A 21,204-nucleotide genomic window follows, 5' to 3' on the forward strand; every position below is an offset into this window, starting at 1 on the left:
TTTGGTCATGGTCATCAACGACTTAAGTAAATCTAAAACTCTAAGTAAAACAAACACTGCACACAGCCAAAGAAGAAACGAGTCCGAAGGCAGAGTCTCGCAGAGGCCGCATAAAACAAATAAACTGCGCACACGTGACCCCAAAGAGGGCGCAAGGCGGTGGGCGGGGCCGGTGCTGATGACCCCAACAAAGGAAGACGGGGTCGCAAAAAATGTGTCAAGCCATCAGAAAGGGTAGTCAACCAGAGGCTAAGAGTTCATTTCGCACGGCAAGACATCGAGCTTAAGCAGGCAATAGTCGGTGTATGTACTATGTTTATTGATGGGGGAGCTCTTCGGTGCACTTTGCCAACTAAATGAAAGCCCTAAATTTGTGTCAGAAATCGGAAGGGAAAAGCACTGATAATGAAAGCTCATGCCTCATGCGATAAGGGATATCTGTAAGTGTATATATCTCCTGAGCGCTATTATACTGTCATTGTAAGTAATTTCTACAGAATATAACATATGCTTAATAGAGTAAATACAAGTAAAAATATGCAAGCTTAAGATTTAAGCTTACAATTAAATCAATAACTTATTTTCTGTCTTTTTTGGAATATTTATATATCCAAGTATAGGTTCGCTTGTTTCATTTTGTTAACTTTTTATTATTTGTTATTTTTTATTTTCTATACAAAAATAGTGAAGAATGGTTATTAACTCCTATTAGTAGAAACCAATCAATTGTGGTAAATAAAGGGAATTGGTATAAATAAGTTATTCGATTTTAAAAAAATCCCCTTTTACCTCAAAGCAAATTCCATTTGGTCGCGTAACATTGTTCTCATCAATTGCTACCAAATTAATTACCATTCGATTCCTTCCAGAAGGAAGCGTCAAACCCAATCCAAAATGCATTTGTAAGGTATATGGTTCCACGAAGTAAACAGTCTGTAAATAAAAACTTGTAAGAATAGCATTGAATAGCATTGTACAGCGCATACTCCTTTATAGTTTAGACATTTTTGTCGAGCCTCGTCCTTGTTTATAATATGTTTTGGAAAAACATTGTACCAATATTGATTCGGATCCAGAAACGTTTTGCAAAAATCTTTGCACACCATATTTAGTACCGTCGGTTGCCAAGTGCCGCGGTCCATATGAACGACATTTAATCGACCCTCAATGCGATCCGTTGGTTGTATATCCCACGTGGAGGTTACGTGTCCGTCGATGTGAACACCTTCTGGCCCCATTTCGAAGTTGACGGTTGAAACATCAAATAGCCCGCTTACATTCGCATATCCAGGCGGCGTATTAAAACATTCCGAAAACACTGATTCGTCATCCAAAACATACTCGAAGTAACCTCCAATTGAAGGCTGTGCAGCGGTTAGAAAAATTAATATTTGACAAAGCACCGAAAATTGAAAATCCATTTCACACTTTTTTCCAAATGATAAAACGTCTATTTGATGGAGCTTTTATACTCAAATTCGTTACTTGTAAAACTGAAGGGTATGTTGTGCTGTGAAAAAGAATCTAACATGCAGATGGGGAATAAACATGAAGATATAAGTTCTTATAAATGTTTAATATTTAGGAATCTAGAATAAATATTTAAATCAATTTGCTATTTTGTGTGTTTTTAAATTACCAACAGCCCTCGATATAGTTAAAATAAATTTGAGCATTTTTCCATTTCGGGTGCAAAAGTACTGGGCACTTTATTGTCGTGACGACTATAACACTAATATTATTATCAAGAATCTCCTGTATAGATTGTTTTACATGATTGTGTAAAGTTGATCTTGATAAGAGTTGATAAAAACTGTAGTTGTTAATTGGAGGAAAAGATTTATGATAAAACCTGCGTTTAACCTAATATTAAAAAGCAGATAATCAAACAATGTGGAAGGTTGTTGCGAACTTTTGTTTGATATATAGATTTTGATTAATAGTAAAGAAAAAATAACCTAAGCACAATGAGCAAAAAAAAAAAAAAACAATAAAATCTATACCAATATCTTGTCAAAAATCGTTGTGCAGCTGTGTCTCTGCCTGGCCTGATTTTCCAAGGATAAGGGATCCTTGCAGACAAAGCACCCACATAGATGCTTACTTAGAAATATCCTTGCTAAGGGATGCATGAGTATACCGTGTACACATTAAGATGATTGCACTCCGGAAAATGACGCGATATTGCAGGAGTGAAGGGCGCACCACACGTACATAGATACTTCCGGCATTGTTCGACCTTCGCTGGGAACTTTTCAATAATAAACGTAGATTGCTAATGTCATAAAGATGCGACAACGTGGCCATATTCATTACAATCAGCTAGCAATGCCAATTTTCGCATTAACCATTGATGCCAAATGAATGATGATGCCGAAGGAGGCGGGCGGCCACGTCTGCCTCGTCCTTTCGCAGTAGTCACGTCGCCAGTGAAATCAATTCAAAGTGGAAAAGTACAGGGCACGTACCCGATCCCCTTGCACACAAAAACACAATTGGGTGGCTCCTCCTTCGCTCGCTGCTCCCACAATCCTTGTCTATGGACCAAATTCAGCACCACTGTGCGATTGCAAATGGTCCGCCACAAGCCCGAGTAATTGTGATTGGCGGCAACACATACGAGTTTTTGGCCAGGCCAAAACAAGAACCTGCTCAAACGCAGCCACGGGAACAGTGTCTGTGAAAGGGCACTGCAAAAAATGTGCCCAAAGTTGAAATTAAATGTATTAATATTTTTACACTTAATAAAAGACTCAAAAAAAAGGGTGTAAATTAATAAATATTCCAGATTTTATGGGATTTTCTAACGATTATTATTATCAAATATAAAATAGCACTGCACATTTTGTTCCGTGTAGAACAAAGTATGAGGCAAAAACAAACTTTAGCGGGCTAATGGGATGCCATAAAGCAGCGGCATTTGTCAATATCAATTTTGATGAGACACGAAGGCAAACGGTGGAATGGTAGCAGGTCTATTGTTTGCGCTGCAAATATGCGATTCTGGCGAAATTTATAACAAACAGCACTGACATTAATTGGGTTCCCATTCATTGGAATTACACATACGACATGTATTACGCATTTGATGACATAAATTAGCAGTGAAATGAAGGCAAACTGAAATGAAATGAAATGAATTGTGTAATAAACAAGTCAGAGTCACTGATTGCCTAAGAAATGTTTGAACCGCGTACTCTTTATTTAAAGATATAAGCTGTTTCAATTCATTTTGCCTTGTAGAATTTTCCCGTTTTCATGCTCATTTGAATCTTCTATTTTCTATTTTTTCCATCTACATTTGCTGGCGACAACGATGGAATCCAACACAACATCTGGATGCGCACACGGTCTTCGCTTCGGATTCGCCTGCAGCCAATTGCAGTGTGGGCAACACAACATTCGCACATGGAGTCACATTCAAATTGGATTGTAAAACCCAATGCGTTTGCGAGGTGAGTCGCGGGTACCAAAACGCAGGTCGCAGGTCGCAGCCGTTGGCCAAATGCTTGGGGCCATCCGCACAAAAGTTCGCCACAAACCACAGACATCCAGAGATACGTACTACATATACATAGATACAGATACAGATTTTGGGACACAGAAGGCATTCCGGCCAAAAGCCAAATGCATTTGCGTTAAACGCTAGTCGTTGCCATCGCTGTTGTTTAACCTGTGCTTAGTCTGGCTCCCAGCGCTTTTTAGTTCCAGCCTTCATTTTAACCCTTTTTTCTCATTTTTGGTGGGATTAGAGGCAGCACTTGCAGCATCTAAAACCAAATGGCTTTGCTGGGTGGCGATTTTAATTAAAATTTAAATATAGTGTGAAATGCCCGGAACTACAATTGCGAAATAGCACAGTAGAATTTAATAGAGACTATAATGGGGGAAAACTATATTTCGCTAATGAGATTAAAACAACGCTTACCAGGCATTATCAAACTTAGAATAGGGATGGGAATTAAGGCTATTTAGTTGGATATAAAAACATAATACCTTTTAGCTAATATCATAAATTAAATGAAATTTATTTTTAATGTTTTCAAACTTTCAAAATGGTAAAACAATTTGCTGTAAAATATTTTTGGATTTGGCTTATAAACTTATATAACCACCATATAACAAAGATGGAGCTATAGGTTTGGCTACAGTGAATCCTTGCATATAAAACTACGATTAAAGTTCACTTTTAAGTTGCTGTAGCCCCAAATCCTTGACATTGCTTTATGGCCACAGAGAAGTTTTTTAACTGCTCCTACGTTCCTGGGTTTCCATGTCTGGTTTGGTTTTTGCACCTTATTTCCAGCTGCGCTGGTAGTTTATCATGTGGCATAATACAAACACGAGCACTTGCAATTTATGCAATGCAATTTCGTGACGATGCGAAAGACTCGGAATGGGTATAAAAAAGTATCATCGGGCTGTGTGACCGCTTAGAGACGAAAAGTGGATTACAAACAAAGCTGTGAGGGTCTGCACGAAATGTTAATTTTACCATATACCAAAGTACACATAAGGAAACAAACACCAAGCAAAAGTTCGTGCCCAAGTCGAGGACCCTGCCAACTTTCGGTCGTCCTTGTGCGATTGGGCCAATATTTTCTTTACATTATGACTTTATTTTCGGCTGCCCGGCCAAAGCTAAATAAACAACCCCACAGCAGCAACAATGGGCCACATTTAATGTATTTTAATGTGGCATTGCAGAATGGCCGCCACGCCTGCTCCACGCTCTGCCCCAATGAGCAGCTCCCGGCGCCGGAGGACACGATTTCATGCCGATCGCCGCGCCTCGTCGAAGTTCCCGGCCACTGTTGCAAGATGTGGCTATGTGAGAATCCAACAGCTGATGGTAAGTTGTCCTGTACACTTGGAGAAAACAGAATAAAGCATATCTTCATCGTTTTTATTTGGTAATTTTTGTTTTTACATACATTACATTACATTTTTGTTTATGAACATAAGATAGTTTAAATGTTCATGGTGATTAGGTGAATAACTTTACAGCTTAGAAAAAATGTGCAAGATTTTTGTTTTAAGTGCATCCTTATTTCCACTGCCAATGCCTTGTTATTGTTTTATAAGTGTGTTTATGGCTGTGGCCATCCCATTGTGTCCACTTTCTGACCCACCCACCGCCCACTGGCCTGAGTTAATGGCGCTGAGGGGCGTGTCGTGCTGTGTCCGATGCGCAACTTAATGCTTTTTAAGCGCCCGGGAAACCACATCCTACCCAAAAACCGAGTGGAGAATGCAGCGCATATTTATGAAGATGAATTATTCCATCACGAGACTGGAGGCCACGAGCAGGAGTAAATGCTGGAGCAAAAGCGTAATTACTTACACAGGGATTAAGTGTTAATTAAACGCGCAGAATGCAATAAATAAACAAGATATTAAGCGCTCCTGCCAGCAGCTGCAAGGAATAGCCTCTGGCGAATTAACTGGGAAATCGAGCATTTGAGACATCTACGGAGCGGTTGGCAGGACCTGAGGAGTCAGTCCTGGGCGGCAATTAGTACACATGGCATTGAAGAATGTTTTCACAGACAGGCAAATGTAGAAGGTAGCTTAGGGGCTTCTAATAATCAAAACACGTCCAAATATGAAAAATGTATAAAAAAATGTATTTGAATTTACAAAAACCAACTAACAACGCAAAAAATTATTTAGCAACACCAACGTTTCCTGAAATAAGATATATTTAAAACCTGACTGAAATATGTATGTATAAGCACCCACCGTTTAGTAAAGATATCTGAACTATCTCGTTTTGAAGCAAAATCCAAAAAGATTTCCTCCAGCCGTGTTTGCATAATTAGGTAATCTTCGATATTCAGTTTATGCGAGTTAGTTTCAAGGAGTTGAAATATTTTCGACAATGTTTTTGAGTGTGGTATATAGTATGTAATCAGTCCATTATATTCCTCTTTGAGCTCTGCGTCAGGTATCTCTTTTGATATAAATCGATTCACCTTTAAAATTCGATCTGCTTGAGAACTCTCCATAACAGAAGCCATTTGAAGAAACTTTAAATCAGTTTCTGAAATGGATTTTTTGTCATTTGAGGAAGAAGAATCTTCTACAACACGCTGAAAAGTTTTCTTTTTGTGCTTGACTTTAACTTTAAGAATCAGGCCCTTTGAGAACTGATTCTTTAAGCTTTGCACCGAACCCAAGCACTTGAATTCGCCATCGACCATTATGGCCAATCGGCTGCACAGAGCCTCGCACTCATCCATACTGTGCGAGGTTAGGACAATGGATTTTCCAGCAGTTCGAATCAGGCCTATTATTTGCCATAGTTGTCGTCTTGCCGCAGGATCCATGCCACTGGTGGGCTCATCCAGATATAAAACCGATGGATTTCCAAGTACCGATATGGCGGTGCTCAACTTTCGCCTATTTCCGCCACTGTAATGCTTCGTTTGCTTATCCATGTGCTTGGCGAATCCGAAGGATATGGCCAGTCCCCAACATATGGGCGTTACATGTCGTCGTTGCACACCTCGCAACAGACAATAGATATTTAAGGTTTCGCGACCAGTCAAGTCCTCAAACAGTGCATCAAACTGCGGACAATAACCGATTTTCCGATAAACCTTATGAGTGGATATGTTGGTGCCATCTATATAGGCTTCTCCAGAGGTTATTTTCTCATCCCCAGCTAGCATCTTAAAGGTTGACGTCTTACCAGCTCCATTGATACCCAGAAGTCCGAAACATTCGGCATGGGGTACATGAAACGAAATGGCCTTAACTGCAAGTTTGCTTCTATAGCGTTTGCTTATTTTGTAGACCAAAAGAGGTACATCTTTTCGTCCTGAGTTTATCATTTCTCGGACCACACGTTGTTCGGCGACTACACTATCGTTTTCGATAGAAGTTCCTCCTTCAACACGTTTTCGCTTCGAAAAACAATTTCCCAATTTTTCGGCAATAAGATTGCATACCTTGGCGTCGTGCATGACTATTAGTAAAAATAATGTAGAACCAAGCATAATCATATATGTGATTTCTACCAAAACACCAGGCTTTCGCCAGCCATAATAGCCTGGAATATCACAGCATATGGGAACATTTCGGCAGCGCAGTTGTTTTGGTAATTTTCTGATGCCACCTATACTGCAACCGCGTCGAATATTATATCCTATATGAATGCTGTGAGTGGAACTGGCCAAGCTGTAGTGTGGAGATAACCGAAAGTACCAGGCTAGTTTTTCCGCCACATCCTTCAGCTGAAAGGCCTCAAAATTCAGGGTCATGAACATCAAAAAGAGACCAGTTCCCATCAAGGTATTAATAATGGATATGCGAGTAAACCCTGTGGCAGCATCGGAGAAGCATCCTGATGCAGCGTAACTTAGCATAATGCCGGGAAATCCAAATATCAGCAGCATATAGAAGTAACGACTTAGGTCTAGTGGTGTTATGTAGCCAATCTCCTTGAATGCGGCAATGGTGAGTATGGAGGATAAAGCTGAGAGAACAAATACTAAGTAATCCCAAACAATGTGACTTGTCCAGTAGGCACACACATCAACTCCACTTAAAAATTGCAAAAGTTTGGCTCGAGTTTCTCGTTCCCTTATGATGGGAATCGCATAGAAGGCCGTGATGAAGCACATGGTTAGGGATAAATTTATAGATATCTCAGCGCCCAACACTTGTCCTTTATTCAGTCTCAAAGTCCTTGTATCATCGCTATATGGCAACGGCTCATTTGTTACGTAAGTAGAGGCATCCTGGCCGAGCAATTTAATAGCCAAGGCGTTGTGCAATAAATTGAGCGTCAAAGGAGCCGTATGCAGGGGCTTATTATTTAGCCACACGATAAAATTATTTTCCGATACAGTGAGTCCTGCTAGGAAATGGAAATCAATTCGCCGGCTATGGTTAACGTCATGGCTCAGTATGTAGTCCTCAAACTTCAGATCGCCTGTTCTTAGCAACGTGCACCTTCTGGCGTAGTGCTCCAAGTGTTTCGAGTAAGCATCGGCCAAGGACGAAGTTTTATCAGTTGTATTATCCTCCAATACGACATAGGCGGAACTATACTGATTGATTGATATGGGCATAGCAGGTAGTTCGTAGTAAATTCTACCACCTCGTGAATTGAGTATTGTCAAAGCCATGACTGCTATGGGCAGAACTAGCTGAATACCCAGCAGCCAGTAATTCCTAGTCGTGGTATAAAACTTCTTAAGAAAAAGAGCCTGCCAAAACATAAAACAACGGCGGATACGTCTTTTCTCTCTCGTTTTGCTATCAAAAACTAGTTCTTTAAAATCAATACTTCCGTCTACCGGAGGCCCTTCTGCTCCACCTTGAACCCTTTTATCGGTGTTGACTGCCATAAAAACATCTTCCAAAGTGGCTCCGCTCAAGCCGTAACCCACCAACTGCAGTTGGGCACACTTTTCATCCAAGTCCTGCAGTAATTCTGCAAACTTCTTTGAGTACTCGGTGGGCAGGCGATAGGTTAGCTCAGTTCCCAACACTCGCTCCGGTTTTATGGGAGGAACGTACTTTCGTATCAACTGGGTTACGGCTCCTACATCACAGCCACTCTGCATTATACAGACCAATAGGTAGCCGGTGCCAAATCTCTTTTTCAAATAAAAGGAGGTGCCCTGGCACTGCAGTTTTCCTTCAGATAGGATAGCTATGCGATCGCCCAGGACATCGGCTTCATCCATATAGTGAGTGGTTAAGAGTATGGTGCGTCCATCCTTTTCGCTTTGCAATAGATCCCAAAGACTCCTGCGACCGGCTGCATCGATTCCTGAACTGGGTTCATCACATAGGACCACCTTGGCATTTCCACATAGAGCACAACAAAGGGACAACTTACGCTTCATGCCACCAGATAGATTTTTGGCAGCCACATATGATTTATCCTGCAATTTCAGCATGGTCATATACTTACCCACCTCATTTTCCACGGCCTTGGTACCTCGAATTCCTTTCAGCTTACTAAAGAATATAATATGATCCCGTACGCTCATTTCTTTAAAGAGTATATTATTCTGAGGACAAATTCCTAAAGATTCACGAGCTTTTGCCAAATGGGTTCGTATATCATACCCGTTTACTATGGCCGTTCCACTTGTGGGCTTAACTATACCAGTTATCATATTGATCGTTGTGGTCTTACCAGCACCATTGTGGCCGAGTAACACGGTTATTTCGTTACGATGCATCTTTAAACTTATACCCTTGACCGCTTTTAGTTTGCCATAGTTTTTTTGCAGGTTAAACAATTGTATTCCCACCTCCCTTGCACGTCGACAGCTCTTTGCTTTTGCGGATCCATGTAGGATGGTTTGGAAACTGGGAACAATATTCAAACTTGGCACGTATTGTCGCCAGTAATTTTTGTGGCACATGAAGTTCCACCTACGGGGTACACCGTATTCTCCAGGAAACACCTGCTCCACATACAGGCAAATAGATATGAACATTATTGATCCGAAACTCATTGTCATGATTATATAAAACAGCGTAAGACTATCATCTGTTGAGACGGGGTGAAACATATTCCTCCAAGTGATTCCCTCTCCGGTTCCTTCCCACATTACTATGACGTGGATGCCAAATCCCAAGGCCGAGTTCGAAAATATCAGCGAAATGAGCAGCTTACTCATGAGGCTAAGACGTTCGTAATAATAGTAGCCAAAAGAATAGGGTATATAGGTGAGAAACCAGAAAATGGCAGCCACTGCCGAAGCTGTGCTGGCTTTTGAAAATAAAACGGCTAGCATAAAGCATAGACATACGCTCGTAACAACATAGGTGTGTAGAAATAATAGAACCGGAACCCAGCTGGAAAATGTAAGTACGGCTACGGAAGCGTAAAACTTCACCATTATCAGGCTCATGATAAGAAATACCACCAGCATGAGCATTATGTAACTCTTAACGAACCACGCCACCCAGTGAAGCCAGTTGTGTACGCCGATCAATTTCATTATCTCCTTGAGCTGAAGTTCCTTTTCGCTGGTCACATACTTGGTCACAGTCGAGGCGGGATAGATGAAGCTCAGCAGGATTACGAAGGGCAGTAGTTGACGCAGGCCACTCAGCAATTGGTCATAGGTATAGGCCCTATAGGGAAAGCGCTGAAGGTGTATGGCTGGAATACCTGTATCCGTAACTCCCGATGCCAATGCCAGCCAGGACATGGTTAGGGCATGCTGAATTGGCAGAAAGCCCTCCCTAATATATCCGACCGGAACTCCTCCATCGTTATCCAATCTATTACGGGATCCACTTGTGTCGTAGGACAGAAATAAACGAGAAGTACGCCAGGTGTCTATGATTGGGCCTTGCATGGTTCGCAGCTCACTGGGAAATCGGAGCGAGTAATTAAGATTAAGTGGATACCCTGCATCATTGGTGTTCACGTTCTCGTTGTCTTCAAACTGAACTCCTGCCAAGAAGTTGTGCAATACCATATCCTGTTCCATGTGCAAAGCGGTGTCATAGGCTCTAGTGCCCAGAAGTCTTAGTCTTATCGCAGTGGCACCCACAATGGCACTATTGATAGGGTTATTTGGAGTATAGCAAAGGAAGTTTCGAGGTATATTAAGGGATCCATTCTCGTGCAATATCCTATTTCCAAGTGGTACCATCCTCATATAAAGGTTTAGGTCCGATATGGATACGGTTGGGTAGCGGATCTCATCCATCTTTTCGGGCAAAACTATTATGCGAAGTACTAGAATAAGACAAAGAAACAAAACTGGCAGGACCAGGGCAAATACAATTTGCATTTTTTGGTTCCACTGAAGAATCCAATTCTTCCACATAAGCAGCTTTAGCTTATCCCAATCTCCAACAGCGTATATTTCACTGGTTGAAAATGATTCTCTCTCGGACTTCATTATGCAGAAGAATTCATATAATTCGCTCAAGGTTTGATTAATTTTTTTGATTTTTTGATATAATTTTCTAAGCACTATATATATATTTGTTTAGCATTTTTAAATATTCAAAATATGTTCAGGACAAACATTGTGACCAATAAGGTTTGGTTCTTATTGCACTAAGAATCATGTTTCCTAACTGCGTTTCTGGCGGTGATTAATGAGCACCCCGATCATGAGCTGGCTCATTAGTAATCCTCTCCAACTTCCCACTCGTTGCAGTTTACGCCACCTGCCACAACAGCACCACCAGCGGCAATTGGACGGCCTGCAGCAGGAGCTGCGGCCTTGGCACCGCCACGCGGCACACCACCACCCACGCGGGCTGCCATCAACTGAGCAATTTGCGGCTCTGCGAGAATCGCAGGTGCGACAAGGACGACCACGAGGACAATAAGTGGAGCAGGAGCCGCCCGTTGACGCACAAGCGGAAGCAGCATCGCGCCCACAGCCACTCCCATCAGCGTTATCATCACCACAAGGAGCACGAGGAGCCGGCCCACAGGATACGAGTGAGTGTCTTCTTAATGACGAAACACTTTTGCTACTTTGGGGAAATACCCACGAAACGAGTAGAACTGAGGTTTAAGGAAAGTGTATTTTAAAGTGCAGAAACTAGTGAAACGAATTTGATGATTTTGGGAATGGAAAGGAAAAGATGTTTTTCTTGATACCTTTCCCCGGTATTTCACAGGATATTTACGGAAGTTAATATTTAATAATTTTTAATAAATAGAATATGCTTCTATAGAAGTAAGCAATTTTACTTAAAGCTTTTCAAATAATATCAACCTTTTCACCATTTTTCTGACATTTTTCTGTCGCAGAAGGGCCACGAGTGTCGGAGCATCCAGCGCCTAGGTCCTGCCAGGATACGACTGGGCGAGTGCGTTTCCCGAAAGCTGTATCGACCGAAGCTCTGTGGCCGTTGCCATCGCGGGGTCAAATGCTGTGCCCCGGCGGTATCCACTACGATACAGGTGAGTGGGATGGGGATTCCCCGGATACATATCCAACACCTGCCAAGTGGCAACTGGGCTAAGACGGGCTGAGCTTAAAGTCCGACCACCTGACGCCTCAGGAGGAGAGATGAAAATCCTCGCGGATTGAGTTTGCTGCATTTCCTTTCCTTTCCATTGCTCCTCTGTTGCAGCTCGAAGAAATTTACATTTTCCGCATCCTTGCTTGTTTTTCGCCATTTGTCCTTTTCAATTAGATTACCGTTAATTTGAAAGCAATCCCATCGACAGCCAATCGACAATGTTTTGTAAAGCATGAACTGTATTTACTAAAATTGTGATTAAAAAATTAATAAAGAGGAAAATATTCTTTATGATATGCATATTATTATTTTGTTAGCATAAAAAGTTAGTAGCACAGATTACAACATATTATTTCATTAGTCAATCAAATCAAAATATCTTCACATCCGAAGCCAATCAGGCAAATAATATTTTCCATCAATTTTATTTGCCTGCATAAGCAAGTCAATCGGAAATATATTATTCAGACTTTATTATTTATATATTCTGCTGTTTATATAGTGTAGTTAATTAGAATTCCCATTACTTCTGATGTAGTTAATAAAGTCTCAAAACGCAGTTGGTCATTTTATCTTTATTTGGTTTTTATTAAGCGAGTGTACATTCCAGATCTATTCCTGATTTATAACTGATCTTAGTGTGGTCTACAGGCAGATCTCTTGTGACAGCCAAGTGCTGACACTAGCAAATTCTGCAATATGTATGTATGAAGTTCATACTCGATAACCAATGGGAGTCGAGTGCGACCCCTAAAGGCGTACATGCTGAATTCGCATATTTAGTATTAGGGTGTATCTAAAGATCTACTAGGGTGACCCTAAGGAATTAGGGTGGTCCTAAGTTTACTTATTAGTCGACTTATTATTATGATTCATATTATAATTATTATTAATATTATTATTATTATTGTTATTATTATTGTTATTATGTTCGTATATACTACATCTCCCTCCTTTTGAAAAATAACGTAATAACATGAAGTTATTTTCAAGTATATAATAATTTTTTTTTTTTTTTTTTAAATGTACATTAATATTTGAAATGAATGATTAAAGAGATATTAAAAAAATATATATATTTTCATTATATTTTGCAAAGTAAAAGTTTAGGAAAATGTAACTATATTGAACAAAAAAAAAAAAAAAAAAAATCAAAACAACATATTTTTAAAGTAAAATAAACCAAAACCCAAAAATAAAACAAAAAAAAAAAAAAAATAAAAATATACAAAAATGGGTTGGTTTGGATCTGACGATAGTCAGACAAAAGATAATACGGCCAATGTGGTCAATAACTTAAAAATAGTCGACCATACAGATGACATTCAGTCACTGTGGTTACTCCTTTTGATCATGACGATCGTAACAGTCGCTCAGTTTATATTAACGCTATATGTTAAGCATAACAAGATAATAAAGAGGCGTTATATAGGCAAAGCAGAGAATAGTTTGGATAAAATTTAAAAAAAAAAAAAAAAAAAACATCCAAAATGTATTTTGAATTAAGATGATCTAAAATTTTTATTTTTAATATCAGAAAACTAGAATGAAAAAAAAAAAAAAAAGATTATTGAAGAAACCTATTTGAGAGAGGCCAAAATTTATAAAGTTCGATTGCATAGATAAATCCATAGTATTCTTTAAATGGACTGGCAAGAAATACAAAACGAGCTTAAAGAAATTAAAACAACTTTTGACAAGTCTTATAAATGCATGACACCAAATAGAGAAGTGCAACAAGACACTCTCAACAAGCATGCGCAGATATTGGTAAGATGCTTTAATGGAGCACGCCAATTAATTTACAGAGAAAGGAAAAGATTAACAAAAAATCATTTATCACAAGCAGTAAAATTTCTAAACAGGTTCCGTGAGAACTTGTTAAACGTCAAGTACAGACACAACTTAAATATTACAATCCCAACGATTTTAAGCACACCTATAGTGGCTGAGATCGGTGAGGATATCGAAAGTGTAGGAGAATCAGAAATAGAAATAAAAGAAGAGGATCTCCACGATCTTGCAATTCCAGCGGTAATAACATTACCCGAATTACTTGAAGAAGAACTTTCAGATTCAAATACAGGAATAAGAATACAGGAAACGGACAAAATGACAGACTCTGCCGCAACAGCAAGGGAATATGTGCGACAAATTTCGTCCACAATACCTGAGTTTGACGGCAAAAAGTTAAACTTGAATAGATTCCTCACGGCTCTCCGGCTAATAGATCTGACAAAAGGAGATCAGGAGATGCTAGCGGTTGAGGTAATCAAGACAAAGATACTTGGTCCATTATCACACAAAGTTGAAAATGAAAAGACCATTATCGGTATAATAAATCTATTAAAAGCATCAGTTAAAGGCGAATCGCCCGATGTCATCAAAGCAAAAATGCTTAGTACACAACAGCGCGGCAAAACTGCAGCGCAATATACCACGGAGATAGAAAACCTACGTGGGTTGCTCGAAGCAGCCTATATAGATGATGGTTTAGATTCCAACAATGCAGACAAATTCGCTACAAAGGAAGCCATATCTGCAATGACCAAGAACTGTGGGCACGATAAGCTCAAAACCATATTGGAAGCTGGAAATTTCAACACGATGAATAGCGTGATTGAAAAATACATACACTGCAGTACAGAAATGACCGGCAATTCAAATAGTGTATTATTCTATAATAATAGAGGACACTATCGAGGTAATAATTACCGAGGAAATTACCAAAACAGAGGTAATGGCCGAGGAAATTATAACTCCTACAATAACAACTATAGAGGCAGAGGTGGTTACCATGGTGGAAACAGAGGACGAGGTGGTAACCAAAATTATAATAGAGGTGGAGGTTACTCAAGAGGTAACCAAAACCATAACTATAAAACAAGTCATGCCCACAATGTCCGAAACATACAATCGGAAAACGAACATACCCCCTTGAGCGACAATCTACAATAAAATTATACAAAATTAATCTCAATTTAAGCATTTTTATACGATTGAAGAATATGAGTACCAATTCATGGGTAACTCTTTTAATAGATACAGGTGCAGAAATTTCCCTGCTTAAATGCAGAAACAATAATCTTAACGATTTAAATCCAAAAAATACAACAAATATATCAGGAATAGGGCAAGGGACAATTCAGTCTCTAGGTACACTACATTTAGAAATGTGTATTGCTAATGCAGCAATACCATATGAATTCCATATCGTACCTAACAATTTTCCTATACCAGGGGATGGTATAATTGGCTTGGATTTCATTAAGAAATACAATTGTATTTTGGAATTCCACGACCAAGAAGATTGGTTCACTTTGAGGCCCAAAAATTTCAGGAACATAAACATTCCTATTATACATTCACTAGATAATGAAATAATTTTGCCAGCTAGATCAGAAGTGATTCGAAAGATTCAACTAACATCTACTGACACACATGTCCTCATCCCCAACCAGGAATTACAACCTGGCATAATAATCGCAAGTGCACTCGTAAACACTCAGAACGTCTTGATTCGAATTATTAATACAACTGAAAAAGACGCTATAGTTAGTAGCGCAAATATAAAAAGCGAATCATTGGATGATTATGATGTATACAACGCAAATATAGAAAATAGTGCACAAAGAACTTTAGAAGTATTAAAACTTCTTAAATTTCCATCGTTATTCAAAAGCGATTTAACAAAATTATGCACCGAATATAGCGATATTTTTGGTCTTGAAACAGAAACCATATCAGCTAATAATTTTTACAAGCAAAAATTGAGATTAAATGACAAAACTCCAGTCTATATCAAAAACTATAGAATGCCAGAAAGTCAAAAACCAGAAATTCAAAGGCAAGTTGACAAATTAATAAAAGATGGCATTGTCGAACCATCTATTTCAGAATATAATAGCCCTCTTCTCTTGGTACCCAAGAAATCACTGCCTAACTCGGAGGAAAAGAGATGGCGATTAGTAGTCGATTATCGCCAAATAAACAAGAAACTGCTAGCAGATAAATTCCCACTTCCAAGAATAGAAGATATTCTTGATCAATTAGGCCGAGCAAAATATTTCTCGTGCCTAGACCTGATGTCAGGATTCCATCAAATAGAATTAGACGAAAGGTCAAGAAATATAACATCATTCTCAACTTCAACGGGAGCATACCGCTACACGCGATTACCATTTGGTTTAAAAATAGCCCCAAATTCTTTCCAAAGAATGATGACCCTTGCATTTTCAGGTTTAACGCCTTCGCAAGCATTTCTGTATATGGATGATTTAGTAGTCATAGGCTGTTCTGAAAAGCACATGCTTAAAAATCTAACCGACGTTTTCAAATTATGTAGGCAACATAATTTAAAATTACATCCAGAAAAATGCACTTTCTTTATGAAAGAGGTTACTTATTTAGGTCACAAGTGTACTGACAAAGGTATATTGCCAGATGACTCTAAATATGAGGTAATAAAGAACTACCCCAAACCAGTAAACGCAGACGAAGCTAGACGCTTCGTGGCATTTTGCAATTATTACAGAAGATTTATTAAGAACTTTTCTGAGAAATCACGCCACTTAACGAGGCTTTGTAAAAAGAATGTTCCATTTGAATGGACAAGCGAATGCAATGATGCATTCGAATATCTCAAAAGGGAATTAATGAAACCAACACTCCTTCAGTACCCAGATTTCAGCAAACAATTTTGCATAACCACAGATGCTAGTAAACAAGCATGTGGAGCGGTACTATCTCAAGACCATAACGGTCAACAGCTACCAGTGGCATACGCTTCAAGAAGCTTTACAAAAGGCGAAAGTAATAAGTCCACTACAGAGCAGGAGCTAGCAGCTATTCACTGGGCAATAAATCACTTCAGACCATACGTATATGGTAGACATTTCTTAGTACAAAGTGACCATAGGCCACTATCATATCTTTTTTCAATGAGAAACCCCAGTTCAAAATTAACCAGAATGAGACTTGACTTGGAGGAGTTTGAATTCACAGTAGAATATCTCAAGGGGAAAGATAATCATGTCGCAGACGCATTGTCCCGAATAACAATCGGAGAACTTAAAGCAATAAATAGACAGATACTAAAGGTAACAACAAGATCAACAACAAGACAGAAAAATACCTGCGCAGGTGAAAAATTGCATGAACCAAATGAGAAAGAAAATATAAAAATGCCCAATATCTATCAGGTAATCAATAACATTGATGCCAAAAAATATGTTATACTCAAAATAGACAAGCATAAGTGTTTGTTGAAAAGAGGAAAACAAATTATAACACGTTTTGATATGACTAATTTTTATTCTAATGAAATAATCGATTTAGATCAATTCTTTCAAAGGCTTAATGAAGAAGCAAGAATAAATAGCATCATTCAAACACAATTGTCACCAAGTGAACAAATCTTCGAATTTGTCACTATAAAGAATTTTAAAGAAAAGGGCAATAAAATACTAAAAAATTTAAAAATAGCGCTATTAAACAAGGTGACTAAGATAGATAAAAATGATAAGGTTCAAATAAAAGCAATACTGTCTAAATATCATGATGATCCATCAGAAGGAGGCCATTCAGGAATTTCTAGAACCCTGAGGAAAATAAAAAACTATTATTATTGGCCACAAATGACAAAGGCAATAAGTAAATATGTTAAAACATGTTTAAAATGTCAACAAGCCAAGACTACAAAACATACTAAAACACCGTTGACAATAACAGAAACGCCAGCAACAGCATTTGATAAAGTTTTGATAGATACCATTGGTCCACTGCCAAGATCAGAAAACGGAAATGAGTATGCTGTTACTATCATTTGCGATTTAACAAAATATTTGGTAACGGTACCAATTCCAAATAAAAGTGCAAAATCAGTTGCTAAGGCTATATTCGAAAATTTTATTCTAAAGTACGGTCCAATGAAAACAATCACAACGGACATGGGAACGGAATATAAAAACCAAATTATAGACGACCTATGCAAATATATGAAGATAAAAAACATTACTTCAACAGCACACCATCACCAGACATTAGGAACAATAGAACGAAGTCACAGAACTTTCAACGAGTATGTTCGCTCATATATATCTGTTGACAAAACCGATTGGGATATATGGATACAATATTTTACTTATTGTTTCAACACAACACCATCGGTAGTTCATGAATATTGTCCATATGAATTAGTATTTGGAAGATTACCAAGACAGTTCATAGATTTTAACAGGATAGACAGAATAGATCCTATTTACAACATGGATGACTATTCAAAAGAAGTTAAGCTACGATTAGAAATAGCATATAGAAGAGCTAAAAATATGTTAGACAAGGCAAAAGCCGATAGAAAGATAAAATATGATAGAAATATTAGTAACTTTGAATTAAAGATAGGAGATAAGATATTACTTAAAAACGAAACGGGTCATAAACTTGACAATAATTATTTAGGACCATATTTAGTTTCAGAAATAGGAGATAATGACAACATTACAATTATAGGAAATAAAAATAAAAAACAGATAGTCCATAAAGATAGGTTAAAAATTTTTAATTCATAATACATTTTGTTTGGTTGGCCAACCACAAATAAAAAACCACAAATAAAATAAAAACCAATAAAAACATTATAAACATAAAAACATGGCTTTACGGGCCATTCTTCTCATCGGGCAGAAAAAGTTCCGCTCAATGTTACAATATTTTGTGTAATATTAATATGCAGCGCAGTGCATCGAGGGTGGTGTGCCACGCAGGGCAACAAAAAAAAATATTTTATTTTTCAGCTCCTATTTGCTTCACTCTGACCCTCCTTGCGTCAGCTGGACGTCGCCGGGGTTGGCACGCTGACACTCCCTCGATGACGTAATGAGCGGGCTGCTCACCACGTTGATGATGATTTCCTCATTTAGGGGTTATGTGGTGGAGCTGCAATGTCTGCACGTATGTTCACAATGCGGTGTGAACAGTGGTCCCTCGCAGTCGTTCGGGCATCTTTTCTTGAAAACAGGCAGGCTTTTCGGATTGGGAGTTGGAGTTTTGTTAATTGTTAACGATTTTATTTGATTTTCTGAGTGAGCGCGTGTGGTGGGGATTTTTTTCTTGAGATATTCGACACAGTGGTCTAGCTCAGCTTGTAGTTTTTGAGCTTTCGACCATTGGGGTGGTGGAGTGTTCGTATATAATAGCCACTTTATGTGCGCTATTCTCTTTTTTATATTATGTCGAACTCCGCCCCTGTTTTTTCCCATCACACTGACACTCTACTCACTCAGATCGCTTTTTTCTTCATAATTGCCGCCGTCTTGGTGGATGAGCATCGAAGTTGAAAATTATCACAAGCGGTTTCCTTTAGCTTCATTTATCATTCAGGTCATTCATTTAGGTCATTTTATCTTTATTTGGTTTTTATTAAGCGAGTGTACATTCCAGATCTATTCCTGATTTATAACTGATCTTAGTGTGGTCTACAGGCAGATCTCTTGTGACAGCCAAGTGCTGACACTAGCAAATTCTGCAATATGTATGTATGAAGTTCATACTCGATAACCAATGGGAGTCGAGTGCGACCCCTAAAGGCGTACATGCTGAATTCGCATATTTAGTATTAGGGTGTATCTAAAGATCTACTAGGGTGACCCTAAGGAATTAGGGTGGTCCTAAGTTTACTTATTAGTCGACTTATTATTATGATTCATATTATAATTATTATTAATATTATTATTATTATTGTTATTATTATTGTTATTATGTTCGTATATACTACAATAGCCACTCACCGCAATTTTTGTACCTTTTACAATATTTGTTGATGCACTTGCCATAATTTGAGGCCGTATTTATTTGATAGCCGGAAATTTAATGATAGTTTTTCCTGCCGGATATACCCAAAAGACCATTGTACAATGCCATTGCTGTTTTGTTTATTGACTCTCCTTTCTCGCCTTTCTGCATCCTTTTACTTTTAATTAAAAGGTAAATGGCATTAAAACGTCAATTCGCAGAGCTGCAACAACAAGAGCCAATGCCGAATGGCAGCAAAATTAAAAGTCAAATGCTACCCAGATGTCAAAATCAATTAAACAACTTTTCACCAGCCCGCATTCTACGAAATGCATTTTTTCCCAAAAAAAGGAAATTCTCTCTGCTGAGATTTCGACATCTTCAATCTTTTTGCGAAAATTCTCTTTTTTCTTTTTCCCTTATGCACTTTTTTTTGTGCTTCAGGTTGAGTTGCTGTGTCCTTTAAATGCTGTCGATCCAATTAACTACGTACAGCGACGTCAAGCGAACAAAAAAAGGCAGATGAAGGAGCCCCAGGATGATGAAGATGATGATGATGATGATGATGGGGATGATAATGTGGAGCCTGAGCCGGTGCTGCAAAGTGCACAGTTATGGGACACGGTCGCCTTGGAGCCAATCGATCAGGAATTCCTGCAATCACATCAGATACAAATCGAGAATAAATTCATTGCCGTCGAATGGATACTGAAATGTGAATGCAGCACGAAGGTGAGTAAATGCAGGGTCTGGGTTTTGCTTTTCTGGCCTGTTCTTGTCTCGCCTTCGGTGTTTCTGTGGCAGCAGGCCCATAATCGATGTCATATTACACTGGCCAACCGAATTCGCATGCCATTTGAGGCAATCATTCGGTTGGGTATCTACCTCGACAATCATTTTCCCCTTACTTCTTCTTTTTCCCTCGAATTTTCTGTACCAGATGCACGAAAATTGCTTTCACTTGTCATTTTAATCGCATCTTTTGTTCCCCTGCTTGCCATAGGAAATACCCTTTAGAGTGCATGGAGTAAGGGAATGATAGGCTCGAAATGGGAACAAAATAGTTTCTTAGAAATCAAACGTCTTTCGCAAACATTTTACTTTAGGATATACTTAATTAATTGTACATTATAATGTCATCGAATCTAGCAATCAGATTTATTTTAAGCGAGATTTATTATTCGATAAGAAAACCCAAAGTCATAAAGAATAATATACCAAATAAGTTAGCTTATTTTTAGGTATCAACCAGTCTCCTCTTGTTAATCGTGTTTATTTAGCTCTGGTTATTTCCCAGTCTATGCACAAATGTGTTTTTGTTTTCCGAAAAAAAAAATTATTGCTGCAATTTTTTTGTTGACTGCTTGGTTGCGAGGGGCTTTCGTATTTCCCCGGTCCCTCGGGTAAATGGGCCAAAATGGGCGGTGGCCGTAGGAAGGGGGT

At 38.7% G+C, this 21,204-nt stretch overlaps 3 protein-coding genes across 3 annotated transcripts in view, besides 4 other annotated features; 1 reads left to right on the forward strand and 2 right to left on the reverse strand.

Moving 5' to 3' along the window:
• Ccn overlaps positions 1–21,204 on the forward strand; it is a 58,825-nt gene that overhangs the window by 28,419 nt on the left and 9,202 nt on the right. Inside the window, exons 5-9 of the mRNA NM_168744.2 lie at positions 3,376–3,455; positions 4,708–4,852; positions 11,151–11,440; positions 11,756–11,908; positions 20,206–20,493. Of these exons, the coding sequence (NP_730294.1) occupies positions 3,376–3,455; positions 4,708–4,852; positions 11,151–11,440; positions 11,756–11,908; positions 20,206–20,493 (956 nt within the window). The remainder of the gene's footprint in view (positions 1–3,375; positions 3,456–4,707; positions 4,853–11,150; positions 11,441–11,755; positions 11,909–20,205; positions 20,494–21,204) is intronic.
• On the reverse strand, positions 760–1,421 carry CheB74a (Chemosensory protein B 74a; the record flags this gene model as incomplete). The annotated part of the gene is made up of 2 exons (NM_001031963.1): positions 760–933; positions 987–1,421. 2 exons carry the CDS (start codon positions 1,419–1,421, stop codon positions 760–762), a joined length of 609 nt encoding a protein of 202 aa, NP_001027134.1.
• Positions 5,280–10,945, reverse strand: CG6052 (uncharacterized protein). The gene is made up of 2 exons (NM_140745.3): positions 5,743–10,945; positions 5,280–5,319 (listed from the first exon to the last, which is right to left on the reverse strand). The coding sequence occupies exons 1-2, from the start codon at positions 10,884–10,886 to the stop codon at positions 5,286–5,288; spliced, it is 5,178 nt and encodes a 1,725-aa protein (NP_649002.3). The 5' UTR covers positions 10,887–10,945; the 3' UTR covers positions 5,280–5,285.
• Positions 12,473–13,077: a mobile genetic element.
• Positions 12,473–19,745: a mobile genetic element.
• Positions 13,078–18,621: a mobile genetic element.
• Positions 18,622–19,745: a mobile genetic element.

Source organism: Drosophila melanogaster, chromosome 3L (assembly GCF_000001215.4).
Source record: "Drosophila melanogaster chromosome 3L".
In the NCBI taxonomy this organism is placed as follows: Eukaryota; Metazoa; Arthropoda; class Insecta; order Diptera; family Drosophilidae; genus Drosophila; species Drosophila melanogaster.